Here is a 21464-nt window from a genome sequence, read left to right on the forward strand (position 1 = left end):
AATCGCATTTTCTAAAATAAAATAAACTTTTTATGGCCAGAACAAACAAATTCCAATAAACATTTCCTCTGGAAATTTCTTGCTTTTTGTCTGTTAATGAAAGCTTTTGTGTTACACTACACAAGTTTTAAACGTTTTCATTTCCTAGAAGGTAATTCAATGCATAGCTAGGATGTTTGCTATACATTTGTTTTCTGATACGTGCAGGTAAACTTTGTTTTTTTTTCCCTACATGATACTATATGAATAATTAGAAGCACAGCCATTGATTGCTTAAAGATGTATAAGTGCAAAACCCCTGTGATGGCTCAGCTTGTAAAAGTTCTTGACAATCTTAGTTCAATCCCCAAGACCCACATGAAGCAAGTTGTCATCTGGTCTCCACACATGTACCATAGCATGCACGTGCCTCCTCCAATAATACATTTTAAAATATGATAAAGTTACATTTAAAATCAGTACTGTTCAAAAAGCAAAATCAAGAGGATGAGGTGGTTTTGAGAGCATTAGAAGGGGGTGCTCTGTGGATTCCTTTCTCTTGAGTGTCCCCCATGAATTCATAAGCATCTATGTTTATGTGAAGACCTATGTGTGAATATTCACTGAAGTTTTATTCATAATCAATAACCTTTCAATAACAAGTGAATGTTTAAACAGATGGCAAGACTGGGCCACATGCCCAGCAACAAGGGGCATGAGCTGACCAGACCCACTGAACCGGTGAGCTTCCGGTTAAGCAAAAGACTCTGTCTCAAGGCAATGAGTCAGAGAGTCATAGAGGAGGACACCCAATGTCCTACTCTGGCCTTTGAATGTGTGATCATGGGCCCAAGCACCTGCACACTCATGTGCATGCAAAGAGGAATCAACTACTGACAGATGCAACAAGCCAGTCCCAGGGGGTTCTCTAGCCCTGGGCCAGAGACAGCAACAGCAACAGCTCCGCACCACGCCATGTGGCTGGTGGAAGTAGAACTCAACCAAGCACAGAGGCACCCGACAGTCGGACACCATTGCAGTGAGCGAGCACAAGGTGGGGATGTGGAAGAGAGAGAGGTGGAGCTGTTCGTGGGCTAGGGAGAGAGGCGAATCTGAAGAGGTGAGGGTGTGAGGAACACGCTTGTTGTGGGATATTCCTTTACACTGTGTGAAGATGTGTCGTTGTGATTGGTTCAATAAAAAGCAAAATGGCCAATAGCTGGCAGGAGATATAGGTGAGACTTCTGGACAGAGAGAGCTCTGGGAAGAAGAAAGGTGGAGTCGCCAGCCAGATGCAGAGGAAGCAAGACTTGCAAGAGGAGAGGTAAAAGCCACTGGGCACATGGCAACATGTAGCTGAATAGACATGGGTTAATTTAAGTTATAAGAACTAGTTGGAAACAAGCCTAAGCTATAGGTCGAGCTTTCATAATTGATAAGTCTCTGTGTTGCTTTTTGTGAGTTGATAACCCAAAGAAAAATTTATTTACAAATGCTAATGTAAATGGCTTGCTTACTACCCAAGTCCAAGGTGAAGTCTGGGCCTGGGCTATTGCCAAGAGCCAATCTTGGTCTGAGGCCCTGAAGCAACTGAGGGGGCCTGAGTTGATGTCTGCCGCCACTGAGGGATGTGCAGAGTCCTGCAGTCTGGGCCACCCCCTGGGGCCATGTTGGTGTCTAAGAGCCATGCTGCCTCATGGAGCCATGCTGATCTGAGCGGCCTGCACAACCACATGGGGACATGATGACATCTAGGCCCAGGCTGCTGCCACGGACCATGTCTGGATCTGTGGTCCTACCACAGCCAGGATCTGTATTAATGTTTGGTGGCCTATGTTGCCACCAAAGGCCACATGGATGCCCAGAGTCTAGGCCACAACCTGTGACCATGTTGGTGTCTGAGGGTTGTGTCACTGCTGGGGCCATGCCAATTTGAGTGGCCAGCACTGTCACCTGGGGCCATGGTGTCATCCAGGCCAGGGCTGCTGCAGAGGACCATGTCTGGGTTCATGGTCCTGCTACAGCTTGGTCTGTGTTGATGTCCATGGCCTGTGTTACCATGGGGGATAAGGAACCATGCTGTGTTCAAAGAGGGCCCTGCTGAGCTGGCCCTGCCCCTCACTGCCCCTGCCCCTTGCTGGATACTGCAGCAGGAGAGCTGGACCCCACAATCAGGAAAGATGGCCCCACCCCTCACAATGGTGTGTACCTCACCTGGGCAGCACACTAGAGCTGGGTCATAGGTGTGCCAGCCCTGAGGGCATGAGAGCAGCAGAGATGACCCCACCCCCCTTGTCTGCCATGTGGTGGCATGGATGAGGGAAAGATGGCCCATCCTTTATTACCCTCAGCAGGTGAGAGGGCTGGCCCCAGGATCGCGAGAGTTGGAGAACTAGCCCGACCCTCACCAGCTGCAGCACACAGGAGAATGGACCCTGCACCCCACCAGGGCAGCACACTAGAGCTGACCCTGTTGGTGGTGGCGCAAGTGAGCAAGCCCTGAGAGCAGGAGAGCTGACCCTACCGCCCCTCCCCCCACCCCCCTCTACAGCAATCCTTGGGAGAGAGGGCCCTCCACCTTGCTTGGGAAAAGACAGTGGAGCTGGCCTTGAGTCTGGGTGAACTGAATCTGAGGGCCTGAGAGCAGGCGAACGGGCCCCGCCCCTTGCTGTAGGCTGCCTTGGGTGGCCTGGCTGAGGTAGTGCTGGAGAGCTCACCTGGGTGGTGACGATGAGGGAGAGCTGCTGGCGGGCTGACCAGCCCAGCTACCACCCAATCCAGAACCAGGGCTGAGTTGACCCATCTCAACATCCCCCTCTTCTATGAACTGTTAGAGCTTGAGAAGAAAACAAACCTACAGATCCAAAACTGCAGGATCTCTGTGACAAAGGACAACAGGATGTCCAAGAGGAGCCCCAGGAAAGTCCATTATCCACGGTGTAGCAGGGGCCAGAGACCTCGAACCAGACCAACGACTCTTGGCCGTGAACACTTGGAAGTGAGGATGAAAGGACTAAGGGGTGAACTGTGTGACATTCGGGGTCACACCACAGCTTCCACGACGAGATTCTTCTCCTTTTTGTTTTGTTTGATTTGTTTGGTTTTGGTTTTTCTTTTAAATTTTGTTTTGTTTTGAGGGGAGGTTGCAAGGGCAGAGGATGAATTCAGAGGGATTGAGAGATGGGTGGGATCGGATAAATGATATGAAATCTGCAAGGAATCAATAAAAGTTTGATGAATTAAAAAAAAAAAGTCAGTCCCAGGGCCAGTGAAATAAAGGCATTTGTCATGAGGCTTGTTGATCTGAGTGTGATCACAAGACCCACATGGTGGACAGAGAGAAATGAAGTGACCTCCTTCTGTGTGCTGAGGCAGACTCGTTTACACACACACACACACACACACACACACACACACACACACACACAGAGAGAGAGAGAGAGAGAGAGAGAGAGAGAGAGAGAGAGAGAGAGAGAGAGAAAATAAAAATAATGAAAAGTTTGAAGGAAGTTGCAGGTCCCTATCATTTGATGGGAAATGGAGGGTAAGCTAGGATTTGGTACACAGAGAGACGTGTGAATACAAAAGAATGTCACAATGGAGACTTGTGAAGAGCAGCCTGTGCCTTTGACTACAGCGGTGTTTGTACAAAGCTATGTGTGACACGATTGCCTTGAACTACACAATGCACACACACGTGCACACGTGCACATATAACTGATGGAATCTGAGCGAGTGCTGTTGATTGAACCGATGTGTTTTTTAGTCTTATTTTCAAACTAGTGTTGTGCAAAGCTGTCACAGGTCGGGGGTGATTAGACATGCTTGTATATTTCCCTGGAACTTCCTGTAAATCTGTGATTCCCCCAGATGTTTTTAAGTAGACAAGAGAACGCAGGGACCGCCACATGCTCCTCGCCCACTTCTGCAGTTGTTAATTCACAGCGGGTCCTGCCTTGCTTCATCCGAACCCATGTCCCCATATCTATCCTCTAGCATGCTATGTTGAAGCAGTTACCAGGCATTATGTCATTCTTCCCATGAACATTGCAGTAAAATTAAGCCTCTTTTGTTATTACAGTAACCTGAATTGGGTGGATTTTAGTGTGGCTGTTGTCTGGTCCCTAGACACGTTGCCTTTCTGTTCTGTTAGTGATCCTTATCGTCATTCATTCATTTACACAATTATTTTTTATTTCCTTTTGCAGGTTTTCCTTTTGCAGCCTTTTTGCCTTTCTTATCTTTTGGAGAGTTTTTTCCTTTTTTTCTGGCTTTTAGTAGCTCTTCGAAAGACCCAAATCCTTTCCGCACCATGGTTCCACGCCACCACGCCTGAATCTGAAAACAAGATAGACCCAAACTCAGTGTTAGCTTGAATCATGATTACTATTCTCTTACTGTGGCTTACTTCCCTCAAAACATGTTGAAGGGTTGGGGTGACACAGTGGATAAGAGCATTTGCTGTGCAAGTATGAGAACCTGAGTTCAAATCTCCAGCTCCTGATTTGTAATATGCCTGTAACTCCAGCACTGTGCAGTGGAAGCAGGCAGATTCCAAGAGCGTACTGGCTAGCTAGTCTAGATGAAATGGTATCCTTCAGTTGGGCAAGAGACCTTGTCTCAAGGCCATTGGGTAGAGAGCTGTGGATTCTGAAGGCCATATGCAGTAGTGGGAAGGGCACTAAGTGTATGACTGCACGCTTGAGGTGGAGCTCGCTGGTAAAGTCTTGCCCAAGCATGCATGAAGTCCTAGGTCTGATACCCAATACCACATAAATTGGTTTGGTGGCCCATGCCTGAAATCACAGCACTTGGGAGATAGACGCAAGAGAATCAGAAGTTCAAGGATACCCCTGACTTTATATTGAGTGGGCTGCATGAGACCCTGCCTTAAATAAGTAAAAGTATGAGTTCACAAATGATAAGGACAATGGGGAATGGCAGCAATGGAGAGCTGAGAAATCTTGTGTACGCATCTGCCTCCCTCTTGCTGAAGGATTGTCTTGGCTTCTACTAAAACCCAGCTCCCACTGTTCCCCCGAGGCTGTTGCTGCCCACCTACGTGGGAGTGCCTGTCCTCTCCTGGCACACTCTGCTCAGGGCCTCCAATGATTGGCTCCTCATTTCTCTCAGAACAAAAGCTGGAGTCCTCACCATGGCTTCAAGGCTCACTGACTTGACCCCACCCTCTCACTTCCAGGTTCTCTTAGCTCCTCTTTCCTTGCCGTCTGCTCCAGACACAGGGGCCTCTCTCTTGCTTGGATACACCGGGTGCCAGGCTAACCCTGGGCTTCTGCATCAACTGGCTTCTCTGCCTCAAGCCTTCTTTCCAATATTCGGATGGTTCACCCTCTCCAGAGCTTGCTCACTTGTTGCTGCAGACTGACCTGTATCCCCGTTTATGCTGAAGCCCTGCCCCCCACCAGTGGAATGGTATTTGGAGATAGAGTTACAGCAGGGGTGAATAAATTTAGATAAGATCATGAGGACTCAGAAGAAATATCAATAAGGACACAGAAGAAAGTCATCTGAAAGCCAGGAAAAGAGAGCCCACTAGAGCCCAGTCAGGCTGGAGCCTGATGTCAAACTCCCCATCTCTTGAACTAGGAGGAAGTAAAATCCAGGCCTTTAAGCCCTCTGTTCTGTGCTATTTGTTACTGCAGCCCAAGCCAAGACAGGCATCTTGCTTGCAAAGAGATCTTCCCTGATCACCCAGGCAAATCAACACCCTCTCTCAACCTAAACACACGCACACGCACAAGAATAGGGAAAGAAAGAGTGAGGAGGGAGGTAAGAAGGAAGGAAGGGAGGAACACCGGAGTGTGAGGGACTGACTCCACAGCTACAGAGGGCTGCTGCCAAGCCTGGTGACCTGAGTTGGATCCCCAGGACCCACCTGCTGGAAGGAAGAGAACAGGCCATGCACATTCTTGTCTGACCTCCACACTTGTTTTCAATTCTTTTTCTTTTATTGTTGAGATTATAATATAATCACATCATTTCCCCATCCAGCCCTCCTATATATGTCCCTTGCTCTTTTTCAAATTAATGGCCTCTTTTTGCACTAATTGTTGTAACATGCATATATGTACACGTATATACATAGATATTCCTAAATATAACCTGCTCAGTCTGTATGACGTTACCTGTGTGTATGTTTTCAGAACTGCCCATTTGGTATTGGATAACCAGTTGATGTGCTCTTCCCTGGGGAAGACTATTTCTCCCCCTCTCCGCGTTCCCTCTGACCTTCAGTCTTGACTTGTGGGACCCATGTGCCTTCACACACATCTACCCACCCACCCACACTGAATAAATATAATAATCTTTTAAAGAAGGAAAATCTTCTAGTAATCTCAATTCCCTTTACTTTGATTTTTTTCCCCCCAAATAACACTCATTACTTTTTTTTTTTTTAAGATAAGATCTCACTAGTTATCCCTGGCTGGCCTGGAACTCACTATGTAGATCAGGCTGTCCTGGGACTCAGAAATCCACTGGCCTCTGCCTCTCAAGAACTGATAAGATGCATGAACAATGTCAGCACTCAGAAGACAGAGGCAGGAGGAGCTCTGTGAGTTCGAGGCTAGCCTGGTCTACAGAGTGAGTTCTACACAAAGAAACTCCATCTTAAAAACAAAACAAAAACAACAACAAAAAGATACATATCCAAAACCTTGGATACAGATATATGGAGGAGAACTAGGAAGCAGTCTGGGACCAAGTACCCACCATGAGCACCCACCAAGAACCCAGCAGTCTGAGAATGAGCAGCTACTTCAGAATTCACCACAGCTAGCAGCAGCAGCACAGTGGCTGCCCTGGTCCGGCATCTCTGAGACCTGCCAGGCATCGCAGTGGGTACTGAGAGAGGCAGTGTGGGTAGTGGGGGGTCTGTATGTGCCTTCTGCCATGAAGGAGCCTGGACAGGGAGAACACAGACAGCCGGGATGTCGGTGAGAACCTGACCGGCATGGCTGGAGGCTGCACTCCGAAACCTTGAGGAACCATGCTGCTGGAGGAAGCTCGGGAGCTGCTGATGCTGACTGAACCAGGCTCCCAGTGGCAAGATGAGGCAGAGCTGCAGGGCTGCCTGTGAGCATCCATGGAGCAGTGGTAAGGGAGTAACTGTGGGCTGCTGAGGGATGGCGTTGGCATTTGGCCATTTGGGCAAGGATGAGTGGGCAGAGGATGCAGGGCATAGGCAGAGCAGGTCACAGAGCTGGGGTATGGCAACTGAGGCTGGGCTTCTTCTGGGACCTGGGGTGCTGAATAGAGAGGACTGCGGTGACACCGGGGCAGCCACTTGAGCCCATGGGGTAAGAGGCAGTTGACAGCCTTCAGGCCCCAGGACACTGGGATCCCTCGAAGATGAGCCAGCAGTGGGAGTGATAAGGGTGGCTAGGTGGTTGGAGAGCCCTTGAGACCTTGCCCCCCTCCCCAATTCATTACTAAGCATGGGTGCATTTTTGGATAAACCCCCAAAAATGAAAAACACAATGCTCATGGTGCAAGGGAATGGTTTGTGTTATGGCTTGAGCAGCATACAAGGACTTCAGGGAAGCTGGCAAACTGGGCCCTGAACCTGAGTTTTCAATGAAAAATGTTAAGACTAATATCAGAACTGGCTTTTTGAATATATGCATAGGTTTTCAGATCTCAGAAATGGGATGGACAGAAGTGGTTCAATAGCAATGGGCATTTTGATTTATGAGCCCATGGCAGTCTCAAAATACAGCTTAAAAAATATAAGTAAGGGGAGTTATATTCTCAGTCACCATATCATGCCCTCTTTATTTTAAATTTTTAAAAAAATGTACTGATGAGTAGGAGTAGGATAAAAGTTTTGCTGCTGATATTTGGTACTCAGGACTGGAGCAGTTCAAATGTGGCTTTGATAAAAGTTTGTGAGAATTGTAATTTAACCAATTGTGTGGCCATTGTTAATAATCATACTAGAATTATGGTGTTAACCTGCTAATGCTAGTGAACCATGGTATGATGACAAAGGGCAACTGCCAGAATTACTGCCCTAATTTCCTTGATAGTTCCACCACTACCACTGCAGTAACATTGTCTCAATCTATCAGACTGCAGAGTATGTGTATCAAATGTCTCAAAATGTATTTATGAGCCTCAAGAACTCGAGAAGATATTGATATAAAAATGGAGTATAAGCCGAATGCTTTATTTGAAATAGTACAGTTGTTAGGAGATGAGATTCAAAAGTTAAAGAAAGATTTCACTTGGAATGCCCTGCTAAATATAACTAGGTTTGTGTAGCCTCTTCTGTTTACAATAAAAATGCTACTGGATAGGAAAAGGTTAGGGCTCATCTGAGAGGAATTTGGTATGATGCTAATGAGTCCTTAAATTTGATGAAGTTGCATCAGGAGATTACTGATTTTAAATAAGGAAAAGTTGGATTTTGATGCAACTAAACTGCTGTAGACATCCTGGACCAGTGTAAAAAGATCATTCCATCTTATTCATCCTTTACTCTTGTATTAGGAGGTATTGCAACCATGGGAACATTATTTGCTTGCCTATGATTATCAAGCTATTTGTGAACTCTTGGTAGAATCAGAGCTGCATAGAGTTAAGCTCTGCACTCTACCTTGTAATTTCCCAGAGGCTGGTAGTCAAGACAGGTAAGTCCTTTTCACCACCTTTCAACCTAAGACAGGCCATGAATAATGGAATTCATATGCCAATGACAGGTTAAGACTGGATGGTTGAAAAGGCAACCTACGACAGGCACAGTCATCTGAGGGGTCCAGAGGACCTTTAATAAATAAATATAAAAGGGGGGAATTGTGGGATCCCACAGTGACCCCAGATTGTGCCTTGATTCCTTCTTGACTCAAGGTCAGAGAGTTCAAGCTTGTCTTTGCTCTCTTAGGCTGGATAACAGGATGTTTGGCCAAAGGCGTGGTTACCAGATGTCTAATCCTGGCAATCCTTTATTCAAGCCCATTTATACCACTCCAGAACACAGAATAGGTGTTAGAACAGTTCCTTCGGCAAAATATTTCTTCCCAACTCAGAGTTTACATGACAAACAGAAATGTCCTTTGATCGATTAGGAAATGAAAGGGTGGTCCTTCCTCTACATCAGAAATTAAAATGATCAGGAAGGGAGATTTTGCCCAAGGTAAAGAAGAAAATGGTTAACTTCAACTGTCAGATGTCTGCCCCAAACAATCATGGCTATCTAATGCACAAAGGATGCTACACACCAAACTAAAAATGGCTGGTTCAAGGTTTCACTACTGGTGTTGTTTCCTGCCCAACTCTTCCCAGATGTCTTAGTCTTCAAGGTTGGATAACAGGATGTTTTGCCAAAGGTGTGGTTACTAGATGTCCTGAGAATTAAGGATGTGTGTACACTTGTTTGTACCTTGAACCATGGTGTCCTTGAGAGGAAGAGGTCTTTTGCCCCCCTTGCTTTGGGTATAAAAAGGCTATGATAAATAAACTTGGGGCTGCTGTGGTATTGACTCAGAGCCCCCCTGAAGCTATCTTGTGTCTCTGTCTTTTTCTTTTATGTCTATGTCTCTGTTTTTCCTATTTATTATTTCTCAATCCTCACTCCCTTATTCCGGACTGTTCGACAGGTTGGGCAGGGCCCATCGGGAAACTGACTATTACCCATGAGCTAGTGTTGTACCCAGCCTTCTTTGGAGAAGCCTCTTACAGCAGTGGGTGGCAGTCAATGCAGAGAATCAGAACTGGTCAGAGTTGAGAGTATGTAAGTGGTGAGTGCTCATTCCCTAGTCCTTGAGCTCAGAAAACATCACAGAAGAGAATAGAATATAAGATCCCAGGAGGGTGAGTCACCCTCTAAACATGACATGGCCATCACAGTCATTAACGCACAGCAGCTGTGGATACCTACACAAGATCAAGCCACCAACAATCCATCACGGACAGGCTCATGAGGCCCCATCCCTTGCTGAAGGGTTATTGGCAGTTGAGGGCTTCTGGAGGAATCAATTTTCTTAAGGGTGTGACTGCTGGTAGGGTTCCCATGCTCTAGTGTCTGCCCCACATTCATGGGCATGCAGCCAGCATTAACTGGCCTTGGTGAGTTATTAAAGAGGCAGGCATGAAGAGGAGGGACATGAAGGTGGACAGGTTGAGGGAGGTCTGAGGGCAGGGGTGAGGGGAATAAGGTGCAAGTGTTATCAAGATGCATCATATACATACAAAAAGTTGTCCAAGAATAAAAAATTTCAAATAAAAAAAATAAAGAATCTGTACTGAGTCTACCTTTGTGGCCATTATTTTCCTAATTCTGTTTTCTTTCAAGTATTTCCATATGGCTTCATTGCCTTTGACACACACTTCCATTGGCGGGTCTTTCATGGGGTTGTTCATTAGTGTCAGGACTTTGAGCTTCACCAGATGATCAAGGTTATCCGGGAGGCGGCCGAGCAAGTTGTCCTCCAGCAGTAGCTCTCTCAAATCTGCAAAGATTCTCATTTTAATTGGTTGATGTGACCCAGGATCTCAGTGCCTAAACCCGCCCAGGTGAGATCCGTTGGTAAGTGGTTGGAGAGGAGGGAGGTAGCAAACCCATGGCTTCTAATACCATCTAATCCAATGTCTGTCTGTGTCTGATCTCCACAGCATGAAGAGAACCCAGTCAATACTCAGCCAAGACTTGCTAAGTGGGAGGGTAGATGGATCTATAGATAAGGCGTGACTCAGCCCAACAATTTACTTGAGTGTTTAGGAATCAAATGTGATTACTTTTTCCAAGTCAATCATGCAATTCTAAAAATCCCCTTTGCTGATTTCATCATTCTGGGTCAAAAAATTTTCTTTTATTCAAATGACTTAGTGACCTAGATAAACATTTACATCAGGATCCCAACTCTAAATGCTGCCATATCACATGTGTTCATTCAGTCAAGTGTGCTGATGGTGGTGTAATGAAAGTATGGATGTGTACTAATTTTCTAAGCAACCACTATTTGCTTCTCTTTTCATTCAAATCATAAACTGCTAAGACTCTTAGCTATACAAATATAGAGGCACCTGGCTTCCCTTGTATTGTTAAAGAGCCTGTCAGTGGCTGATGGTACAGGAATTACATACAAAAGGTTGTAATTAGCTCTACAAACTCTGAAATTGGTCTTTCTTAAGTCAAGAAAGCCATTCCTGGGCAATGTGGGGCTCACTCTACCAGGCTGTAGCTCTAGGAAATTCCTCACCTCGAAGATGGCAAATGGCATCTGGGAGTTGCTTAAGAAGATTATGCCGACAATCAAGAACTTCCAGGTTTGACATTAACCCCAAGGATGCAGGCAGGGACTCCAGAAGGTTGTTTTCTATGTATAGTTCTTTAAGATTCTGCCATAACATGAGAGGGTGTGGTGAGGACGCTTATCTTAATAAGTGAGTTACAGTAACCAGACTTATCTGTGAGTATCCATTCCTGTGCAGTAGGGAAATCATGCCTTGGAACAATGGAGAAACGTGTTTGCTGTAGTGTGAATCTGAAATGTCCCTCAAGCCTCATGCTTTCAGGACCTATTCCCCAGTCTTCAGTGCTTCTTAAAGTTGGAAGAGCCTTTAAGATGTGGGCTAGCTGGCAGAAGCAAACCGCCAGACGCAGGCCACGGGAGGCCATACTTGCCCCTAGCTTTGGTCTAGCTCTGTTTCCTGATCTGCCAAGATTAAGGAACCTCTGCCACATATTCCTGCTGCCATACACAAAGCCCTCCTGCCATGATGTCTTCCCCAGTATGAAGGACTGAAATCCCTCCAATGGGAGCCCAAATAAACCCATCTTTCCTTGGATGGTTTCGTGAGGTGTACTGGTCCCAATGGCAAGAGCAATAACTAGTAAATATTTACACAATTAATATCAAGAAATACAATTGCTTTGAGTAAAGCCATTGGATTTAGTTTCCATTTACGCAGGAAATGAGAATACTGGGACTTAATTTTATCAAAACCTCATAAAAAAGTAACTTGGGTCATTACAGCATGTACTCCCTTTCAATAGCTAGTTATCTTTGGCAATTGCTATAATTCTTCAACTAAGTGCCCCAAATCATGTAAGTTAAAGTAGCCAAAAACATAGATAATTGGTTTGGATTACCTATTTTCAACTTTACTGGGTAAAATAAAATAATAATATTTGCATTTAACCCCATGGTAATGGTATGTCTTGTACAAGGAAGAAGATGGTGAAAGGTGTTCTTTGAGCATAGACAGAGTAATGGAGAATTAAGAATAGGATCTCAGCCGGGCGGTGGTGGCGCACGCCTTTAATCCCAGCACTCGGGAGGCAGAGGCCGGCGGATCTCTGTGAGTTCGAGGCCAGCCTGGGCTACCAAGTGAGTTCCAGGAAAGGTGCAAAGCTACACAGAGAAACCCTGTCTCGAAAAAACCAAAAAAAAAAAAAAAAAAAAGAATAGGATCTCTGTGTCACAGTGAGAATTATCAGTATTGTACACACCATTGCTCAGTTCTGTTCTAAAGGTTATGAATAGACCAGAGCTACTATCATTATCATTAAGAGGGAAGAGGAATATGAACAAACAGTTCTCCACAAATACACGTATAAAAACACTACTGTGGATGGAGTTATCTTGATTCAGGATTCAGCAGAGAACTATGGACCTGTCATCAGATTGCCCATCACCAAGCAAGAAAGCCAGATCACATTGCTCCTTATAGGGATCCCGGGTGCCAAAATTTTAGGCTCCCAGTCATGTTACTTATAGGACACTTTAAATTCTAAACACTGTCTTTTTCAAGGGGATACTTATAAAATATATAAATTAGATAGAAAATGGTATGAGTCAATTTCTACAAATAAAAATACCACAATGCAATAGTAGAAGGACATATTGAAGAGTCACTGATGCAATAGCAGCATGTAAGTTATGGGGGTAACCAACCCCTTTCTGCTAGGATTTGAGGCCCAACAGGAGGAAATGTGTGCCTGCTACTATAAACCTGGTCAAAAGCCCATGGCTGGGAGGTCATAAGTGCCAGTGAAGAAACTGTTTCCGTGGTTTTGCTAAATGCTCATGTTGTCAACTGCCTTTATAATACTTACATTTATACCCATAGGTTAGTTCTGTCCTCAACCTTGGCCAGAGAAACTTCTTTCTGTATTAGGCAGCAGCTAATGTGGAGACTCAAAATGGTCAAATGGCTGAAAATAATCGGATTTTAAATAACCCGTATATGGCATTAGTGTTGATCCCCTCAGGGAATGTAATAGCAGAGGCGGTGGAGAGAAAGGTAGAGGATGGGGAGGAGTGCTGGGAAATTCTGTTTTCTGGACAAGGACACGACTTATAAACTAGGAGAAGCTGTGGTTACCTGCACAAGATCAAGCCACACAATGGTCAATCAGCATTCTAGCAGGCAGCAGTAATGGATACAGTGGGATTTAAAAAAAAAAAGAATGGACCTGAAGGTTGGAGGGTGTGCTAGCTAGTTTTATGTCAACTTGATACATGCTGGAGTTATCTGAAAGGAGGGGACCCCAATTAAGAAAATGAGATCCAGCTGTAAGGCATTTTCTTAATTAGTGATTGATGATAGAGGACCCAACCCACTGTGGGTGGTACCTCCCTGGGCTGGTGGTCCTGGGTTCTATAAGAAAGCAGGCTAGGTAAGCCATGCGGGGAGCAAGCAAGTAAGCAGCACCCCTCCATGGCACCTGTATCAGCTCCTTTGACAATGAATTGCTATATGGAAATGTGAGCGAAATAAACTCTTTTCTCCCCAAGTTGCTTTTGATCATGATGTTTCATTACAGTAATAGTAACTCTAACTAAGACAGGCAGATATGTAAGGGGGTGTCTTGGGGGAATAAGCAGGGAATTTGGGGTGGGATAGGATCAAGATGCATTGCATATGTATATGAAATTGTCAGGGAATAAACAAAAGGTATCTTTTTTTGAGACAGGGCTTCTCTGTGTAGCTTTGTGCCTTTCCTGGAACTCGCTTTGTAGACAAGCCTGGCCTCAAACTCACAGAGATCCGCCTGCCTCTGCCTCCCGAGTGCAGATTAAAGGTATGCACCACCACTGCCCGGCTATAAGATACCTTTTTTAAAAAGACATTGTGGCAGAATATTTATTTACACTGTGAAGATGTGTCTTTGCCAAGGTACCTTCTGATTGGTTTAATAAAGAGCTGAATGGCCAATAGATAGGTAGGAAGAGATTAGGCAGGACTTTTGGGGACAGAGAGGACTCTGGAAAGAACAAAGGCAGAGACACCAGGAGACACAGAGCAAGCAGCATGTGCAGGGCAAGTGGTAATAGCCATGAGCCACATGGCAGAATGTAGATTACTATAAATGGGTTAAGTTAAAAGAACTAGTTAGAAACAAGCCTAAGCTATAGGCTGAGCTTTCATAATTGATAATAAATCTCTGTGTTATTATTTGGGAGCTGGCTGGTGGGACAGAAAAAGAATAGGTACAAGACATACTAAATAACAGCTACAGTACAGTGTTGTAGGACTTATTCAGTAACAGTGAGAGTCCCAAAATGTAAAATCCATGGTTTGGGACTGAAAATCCAATACAAATACATCCTTTATGCAATGTGGGAGACATTGTCTCATATTCTCTCAGCATTAGGCTCTGGGGCAGGGTGGCATGCACTTCTTGTCTGTTCCTTGGGAGGGCTTACCTGCAATTTCTTGATGTTTTCTGGCACACAGGAAAACTTGAATCCCTGGTCTTGTCCAATGTATAATTTCTCCAGAGACACTAAGGAAAAGATTTCCTCTGGGAAGGATAAAAAGTCATTTCCTGTGAGTCCAAGTGTCTTCAGTTTTATAAGTGAGCTCACAGTCGGTGGTAACTGGAAGTATTCCAAAAAGCTAAAGTTAAGGTTGAGATTTTTTTAAACACTCAAAAATAAGTTGTCTGTGTTGTCTGGTGGTAGTGGGTTATCAATACTGACATTAGTGTCACCAAAGTTGTACACAAATCCCCAGTGCTAAATTTAACTGACTTTATGATGAGAATTCTAAGGAATAAGTTGAGTTTTGGCTTCGAAACAAGCTGTCAAACAAAAAGTAGGGTTGTCAGTGTCTCCCAGCAATGGACACTTCCGTATATGTTCATATGTGTACTACGTAATTACCATACGTGTTTGCAGACTGGGCTTCCACCTGTTTCCTGCTGAGGCAGGCAAGTGTAGGGCTGTATTTGGTTTGGGTTCAGCCATACCCTGTCCTATTGTTGTTTGTTTTTGCTCTTTTGGGGGGCCCACCACCCAGTTCCCAAAAATATTTCTCAGAGAGGCTTATTCTTAATTATAAATGCTTGGCCTTAGCTTGGCTTGTTGCTAGCCAGCTTTTCTTAACTTTAAATTAGCTCATACATCTTTTGCCTCTGGGCTTTTCCCATTCTCTTACTTCTATAAATTTTACTCTGTGACTTGCTATGTAGCTGGGTGGCTGGCTCCTGGAGTCCTTCCTCTTTCTCTTGCTATTCTCTTTTTCCTCCAAGATTTCTCCTTCTACATATTCTCTCTCTCTGCCTGCCAGTCCCACCCACCTTTTCTCCTGCCTTGCTATTGGACGTTCAGTTCTTTATTAGACCATCAGGTGTTTTAGACAGGCAAAGTAACACAGCTTCACAGAGTTAAACAAATCCAACATAAACAAAAGTAACACACCTTAAAATAATATTTTACAACATTGTCCCTCTCTTGTAATAATGCACTTGGCTGCCTAGCTCTTTCACTGCAGACACCGTGCACATACATCCCTTTCCAAACAATGCACCTAGTAAGCTCAGAGCCCCTTGGGACTCCCACCTGCATCAGGCCACATGTACTCCCATCTCTAAACAAAAGTATAAATTGTTCTGTTCTGGTTACAATTCAATTTGGACAGTATCTTTTCAAGCATATTCCCAGTGTATCCAGATATGATGAATAGGAGGGCCAACATGGCTTAAACTAGATTAGGGTTGCATGTGCAGTAAGACAAAATTTCTCTAGTAATATTTAGGGATAGTCCTCTATTTACTAGCTTATGTATATGTATAACAAATGAGACATAATTAAAACTAGATGCATTATAGGAAGGAACATGTGCAGTAGGAAAAAATTGAATGTATGATCTAATCTATCAATCAAAATAAAGAGCCATCCAAACTACCTCCACCCCAAGTAACTAGTCCTTCCTTTTCTTTAACCCCACAGAATAGCAGACCCCTTACTCATGTGGTCTGCTATTGATCTTGATAGTGTATCTGCCTATAATCTGTGCCATCACTTTGCTCAAATGATATAATCTTGCTTCTTGTGTAAATTGGTGTGGGCTCTAATTTTCAGCTCTTCAGATGAGAAGTTGGGACTCTGAAAACACAAGGCCAGACCTGTCTACGCTAACACTGCCACTCCTCTGCTTTTCACAAGTTGGGTCATTCATGTTGCTTCATTGTAAATGTGTTACCTAGAGAATGTCAAATGCTTGATAATGTTGGAAGAAAGAGCACTATAATTATATAGAATACTATAATAATAATATTTGTAATACATTTATTTCCTGGAATTGATACATTGGTGACACCTGGTTTTTAGCTCCCAAGGTCTTTCACCTGATAGTTTTGAAACTGCCTTTGAACTCAGCTGGAAGCAAACACATGTCAAAGTGTTTCTAATTAGGACACCCCTTGTCGATACTAGGATCCGTCTCGCCATGTTTTACCTTCTTTTGAACACCAAGGCTTTTGCGCCTTATTTGGAAGTTAGGTGGTTATTTTATAGACTGCCAGACTTCAAAGGAAATCCTTAAGAAGATTCTGTGTTCTAACCCTCTAACACAGCGGCTGGATATGTTGCTGCCTAGCCATGTGGCACCACCTCCCAGACAGCAAAGAGCATCACCACCAGTAGAAATCCTTCCTAAGCCACAGCACTGTCAGGCTTACTATGCTCTCATTCTGGTCCTCTAGAATCTCATGGGGAAAAAAACCTTACTCTAACTTACATAACCACCCCACATACTGTGTAGCAAAGATGCTTTCCATTACTGTTCTTAACTCGCACACCCCTTTATCTGACTTCCTTCCCGGTGCGAAATCCTTCTTCATTTTCCTGTCTTCCCCTTTCCTTCTCTGCAGTCTGTGCTGCCCTCCTTCCCACTCTGGTTAGACCTCGGCACTGCTCAGGACCCTCCCCTGTGCCTTTCTATAGCTCATCAGTGGGGAATGGTGCCTCTCACAATCGGAAAAGAAGGAAGCATACTATAAGAATAAACTAAATTTCTGTAAAAGTTTTGCAGAACTGGAATTTCTTAGACCATTTTTTTTAATGTAAGATGAAGGTTTATTTTTCTAATAATGCTAAGAATGTTTCCATTGGTGGGGGGGCGGGGGTTGTTAGTTTGCTTTTATTATTTTGAGACAGGAGTTCATGTAGCCCAAGCTAAATTGGAACTTGCAATGTAACTAAGGATGACCTCTGATTTCTGATCCTCCTACCTCTGTTTCCCAAGAGCTGGGATTAGAGGTACAGGTCACCAAACCCAGTTTATTTATTGACTTAAAAAAACCAGATCAAGTTGATCTCCAGAGAAACTGAGTTTAAGTCTTCATTATTTAAAAATTCTTCACAGGGCACTTGGCTCCCCTTCAACACTAGACACCTGCATTTGATAAAATGGAAAACAGGAAGACTTCAGCCTCATCCATCATTACAACCTGGTAATTCCACCCTCACCATTGTTTACTTAACACACTGGTGCAGCGTTTCATTTTCAAAGTACATTGAATGCTCCCAAGTCTTCACCCTTTGTCCAGGATTTTCAAGACCTCGTAATTGTTCATCAATTCATGTTAACATATAATGGAAATAAATGTAGACACACAGGGCCTGGTGCAGTGGCTCAGTGGGTAAAAGCACTTGGTGTTGGCCTGACTTTCGTTTCCAGAACCCACATAGAGGTAGAAGGCAAAACCTGGCTCCACCAAGTTGTCATCTGAGCACCATATGCATGCCGCGGCACACATACATATCATGCATCCATCTACACACAAAAAAAATATAAAAATGGAAAGATCTGGACACAGACATCTGCAGAGTATCAACATGGAGCAATTATTTATGATACCATAGTTGACCATTTTGAGGTTGAATACTCTGTTTTTGCTTTCTCTTTTAATAGTAATTTACTGTGCAAGTAAAATCAATTTAGGTGCCCATTGAAAGCTGTTTTCACACCCACCTAGGCAAGGAGAAGCTACAACCAGGCTCCAAGAGCCAGAAACCCATCAGGGGAGTCTGTGTGTGGGAGAGGCAAGGAGCTGGCTTAAAAGTCATATGCCACGAAGAAGAGAAATAAGCCTGGTGGTTATACGTTATAGCATCAGACAAAACTGATCATGGAGGGACCAAAGCGCAAAAATACAATCAGAATAACTGGAAACTATAAGTAACAGTTCATAAAGATTTTCACATTCAGTACAGTAATGTCTGTCTACATGTCTATACTCCGGCACAGTTTGGTTTACAGGGTAAGCTGGGGATTCTCTTGTAAGCAAGCAGAATTCATGCGAGCCTCTCTTTTGAGAACTAAAGTTTCTCTCAAGAAAAGGTTAGCTATTGCTCATGACTTAGCCATGACTAGGACAGTGTTACCCTTCTGTGGTGGCTAATTTTGGTTTTGACTGAACACACCGGGAAGATGGAACCACACTTGAGGAACTGCTTCCACCGGAGTGGCCTGTGAACATGTCTGTGGGGGCATTTTCCTGATTTCTAATTGATGTGGGAGGGTCCATCCCATGGTACAAAACATGCCTGTGCCGTGGGTCTGGACTGTATCAGAAAGGTAGCCAAATTCGAGCCTGGGAGCAGCCCGTGGGGATCCGTCCTCGTGGGTGCTACCCCTGAGATGTTTGAGTTCCTGTTCTGACTTCCCTCAGTGACAGACTGACCAGGAAGTGTGAGAGGAAATAACCTCTTCCCTCCTCCAGTCGTGTTTGGTCGTGGTGTTTACCACAGCAGCAGAAAGCTAACTAGAAAATCTTCCTACATAATTCTATTTTGAGTTACTCCAACTGTGAAATGAAACACTTTCTCCACTGAAAGGAATTTCTCCCCCATTCTCTGTCTCTCTCTGACTCTCTCCGGGTCACCCTGTCCATGTGTGTGTGTCGGGGCACAATCAGTACGTGAGTGTGGAGGGCAGAGGGCAGCTTTTGGAAGTCAGTTCCCTTCCACCTTGTTTTTGAGGCCGTCTCTCTTGTTCCCACTATTTTGTGTATTCCCAGCTAGCTGCCCACTGGCTTCCAGGCAGTTTTCCTATCTCCATGCCCCTATTTTATTGTGCTTATTTACTTACTTATTTATGGCCCTGGTGACTGAACTAGGAACTTCCACATGCCAAACAAGCACTGAGCTTAATACCTTTCTTGATCCCTCCTCCCAAAAGTAGCCACTCTGGGGAACTTGGTGACTTTCCTTCCGATTCATTATATTTTTATTGCTTTTTATACTTTTATTGCTATAAATATTCTTTAAATGAGTGGTTTATATGTGTGTTTATGTATATGTGTAGTATTAAAATTTTGTTGCGTTTCTTTATTTGTGTGTTTGTGCTTGTGGGCTTGTGTGACAACTTACAGAAGTCTGGTCTGTCTCTCCACAATGTTCCCCCTGCCTTCCCGGGATCAAACTCAAGTTTCCAGGCTTGGTAGCAAGCAGTTTTACCCAGTGGACCATGTGACTGGTCTCTATACTTGTAATTTTGTATGGCTCAACAATGCATATATTGTTTGGTCGGGGTCCCCCCCATTCGATAAGCATCATGGTTTGAGTTGTCTCCACACTGGCCCATACAGCTTCAGTTAGCTTTCATTGTATCGGATCCAATTCTATAAGGAACCTGCATCTTATCTGCCTATGCCCCCACTGACATTCTAGTGGTCTGCCATTCTTCAGATGCCCAACAATGAATGAGTAATTCCAAAGTGCACCCCGCACCCATGGGACAGTTTCTCCAGGAAAAAACAACAAAAAACCCCCAACCTGTTCTTCAGTGTTCCGTGAATGGAAAGTTAAGGACTAAGGTATTTCCAGGGGCCAGGGGGTAAAGTCTAAGTCTTATGGAGACTGTCAGGTGGCCTACGTTAGGAGAGACCCTAGAGTTCAAACCCTTGGTTTGATCTTTAAAACAACTCAGTTCGGTTTTGTCTCTTGTGTCTTTGCGAATGGGAACACCCCAGTGGCTGCGGCCCATGTCCTTAGTGAACATTAGATGGAGGTTAGAATTACTATCATTTGGAACGGAAGAATATAAAGTGCCACCTTGTGGGATCTCTTTGATACGCCTGTTTTTGTTTGTTGTTTGCGGTAGCGGGTTCAATAGGCTGGCTGGACACAGCATCACATCAAGGAACGGCAGAGCAGAGTGAGAGCGGGAAGGGAAGCAGTACCTGTCCCACTTTGTTATCGTCCAGCGCCAGCATCTCCAGGTTCTTGAGCGTGCAGATCTGCAAGGGAAAGTGGTCTATGTGGTTCTGACTGAGATCCAGGAAGCGCAGGTTGACCAGGCGTTTGAAGGAGCGCCGCAGCGCGCGCAGGCCGGTGTTGCGCAGGTAGAGCAGCTGCAGCGACACCCAGCGGCACAGGAGGCGCGGCACCTTGTCCAGCCGGTTGTCGCTCAGCCCGACCTCGGTGAGCTCCGACAGCTGCTCCATGGTGGCCGGCAGGGAGCGGAGGAGGTTTTGGGTCAGATCCAGCACCGACAGCTTGCTGCACTGGCTCAGAGACTCGGGTAGAAGGGGCAGGTTGTTAAACGCCACGTAGAACTTCTGCAGCCTCCTCAGCTGCCCGATTTCCTCCGGGATGGCCTTCAGTTTGTTGTGGTCTAGATCGATCACTTCCAGGTTCAAGAGCACACAGAGGTCGGAAGGGAAAACCGAGAACTGATTCTTTTTCAAGTAGATCTCCCTGAGCTTGGTCTGGTTCACGATTTCCTTGGGCAGCGAGTCCAAGTGGTTCTCTGACAGTCCGAAGAGCTCCAGGTGGTGCAGGGACTTGCAGATCACGGTGGGAACCTCTCTCAGGCCGGTGCGGTAGAGCCGCAGCTCCCGGAGGGTGCGGAGGCAGCTGAGTACCGGCAGCGAGCAATAGAGCAGCGGGTTGCAGCTCAGGTCCAGCGACTCCAGGCTGCTGAGCTCCCCCAGCTGTGGGCACAGACTCTGCAGGTTGTTCTTGTGCAGGTAGAGGACCTTGACATTCTTTAAATGCTGAATGCCCTGGGGAATTTCTTCAATCTGGTTGTTCTCCAGATGCAGTTCTTCTAATTCCTTTAATGCCAAAATGTCTGGCGGGATGGTTTTCAAACTCTGATTGGAACCATCCATGAAAAACGTTCTATCAGTGACCCGCTGGGGGTCACTTCTCTGAAGAACCTTGGGTAAATGTTCTTGTTTTAGTACTTCCTTTGTCATGAGTTTAAAAAGCTCCATGGTCCCAAGT

General features: G+C 45.0%; 1 protein-coding gene across 1 annotated transcript; it reads right to left on the reverse strand.

Moving 5' to 3' along the window:
* Positions 1-3802: 3802 nt before the first annotated feature.
* On the reverse strand, positions 3803-21454 carry Lrriq4 (leucine rich repeats and IQ motif containing 4). Its single transcript, XM_052731093.1, has 5 exons — positions 20417-21454; positions 14652-14825; positions 11199-11337; positions 10252-10448; positions 3803-4317 (listed from the first exon to the last, which is right to left on the reverse strand). The coding sequence occupies exons 1-5, from the start codon at positions 21452-21454 to the stop codon at positions 4165-4167; spliced, it is 1701 nt and encodes a 566-aa protein (XP_052587053.1). The 3' UTR covers positions 3803-4164.
* Between the last annotated feature and the right edge of the window lie 10 nt (positions 21455-21464).

This window comes from Peromyscus californicus, unplaced genomic scaffold, assembly GCF_007827085.1.
Source record: "Peromyscus californicus insignis strain IS unplaced genomic scaffold, ASM782708v3 Scaffold_9__1_contigs__length_137607984, whole genome shotgun sequence".
NCBI classification, from domain to species: domain Eukaryota; kingdom Metazoa; phylum Chordata; class Mammalia; order Rodentia; family Cricetidae; genus Peromyscus; species Peromyscus californicus.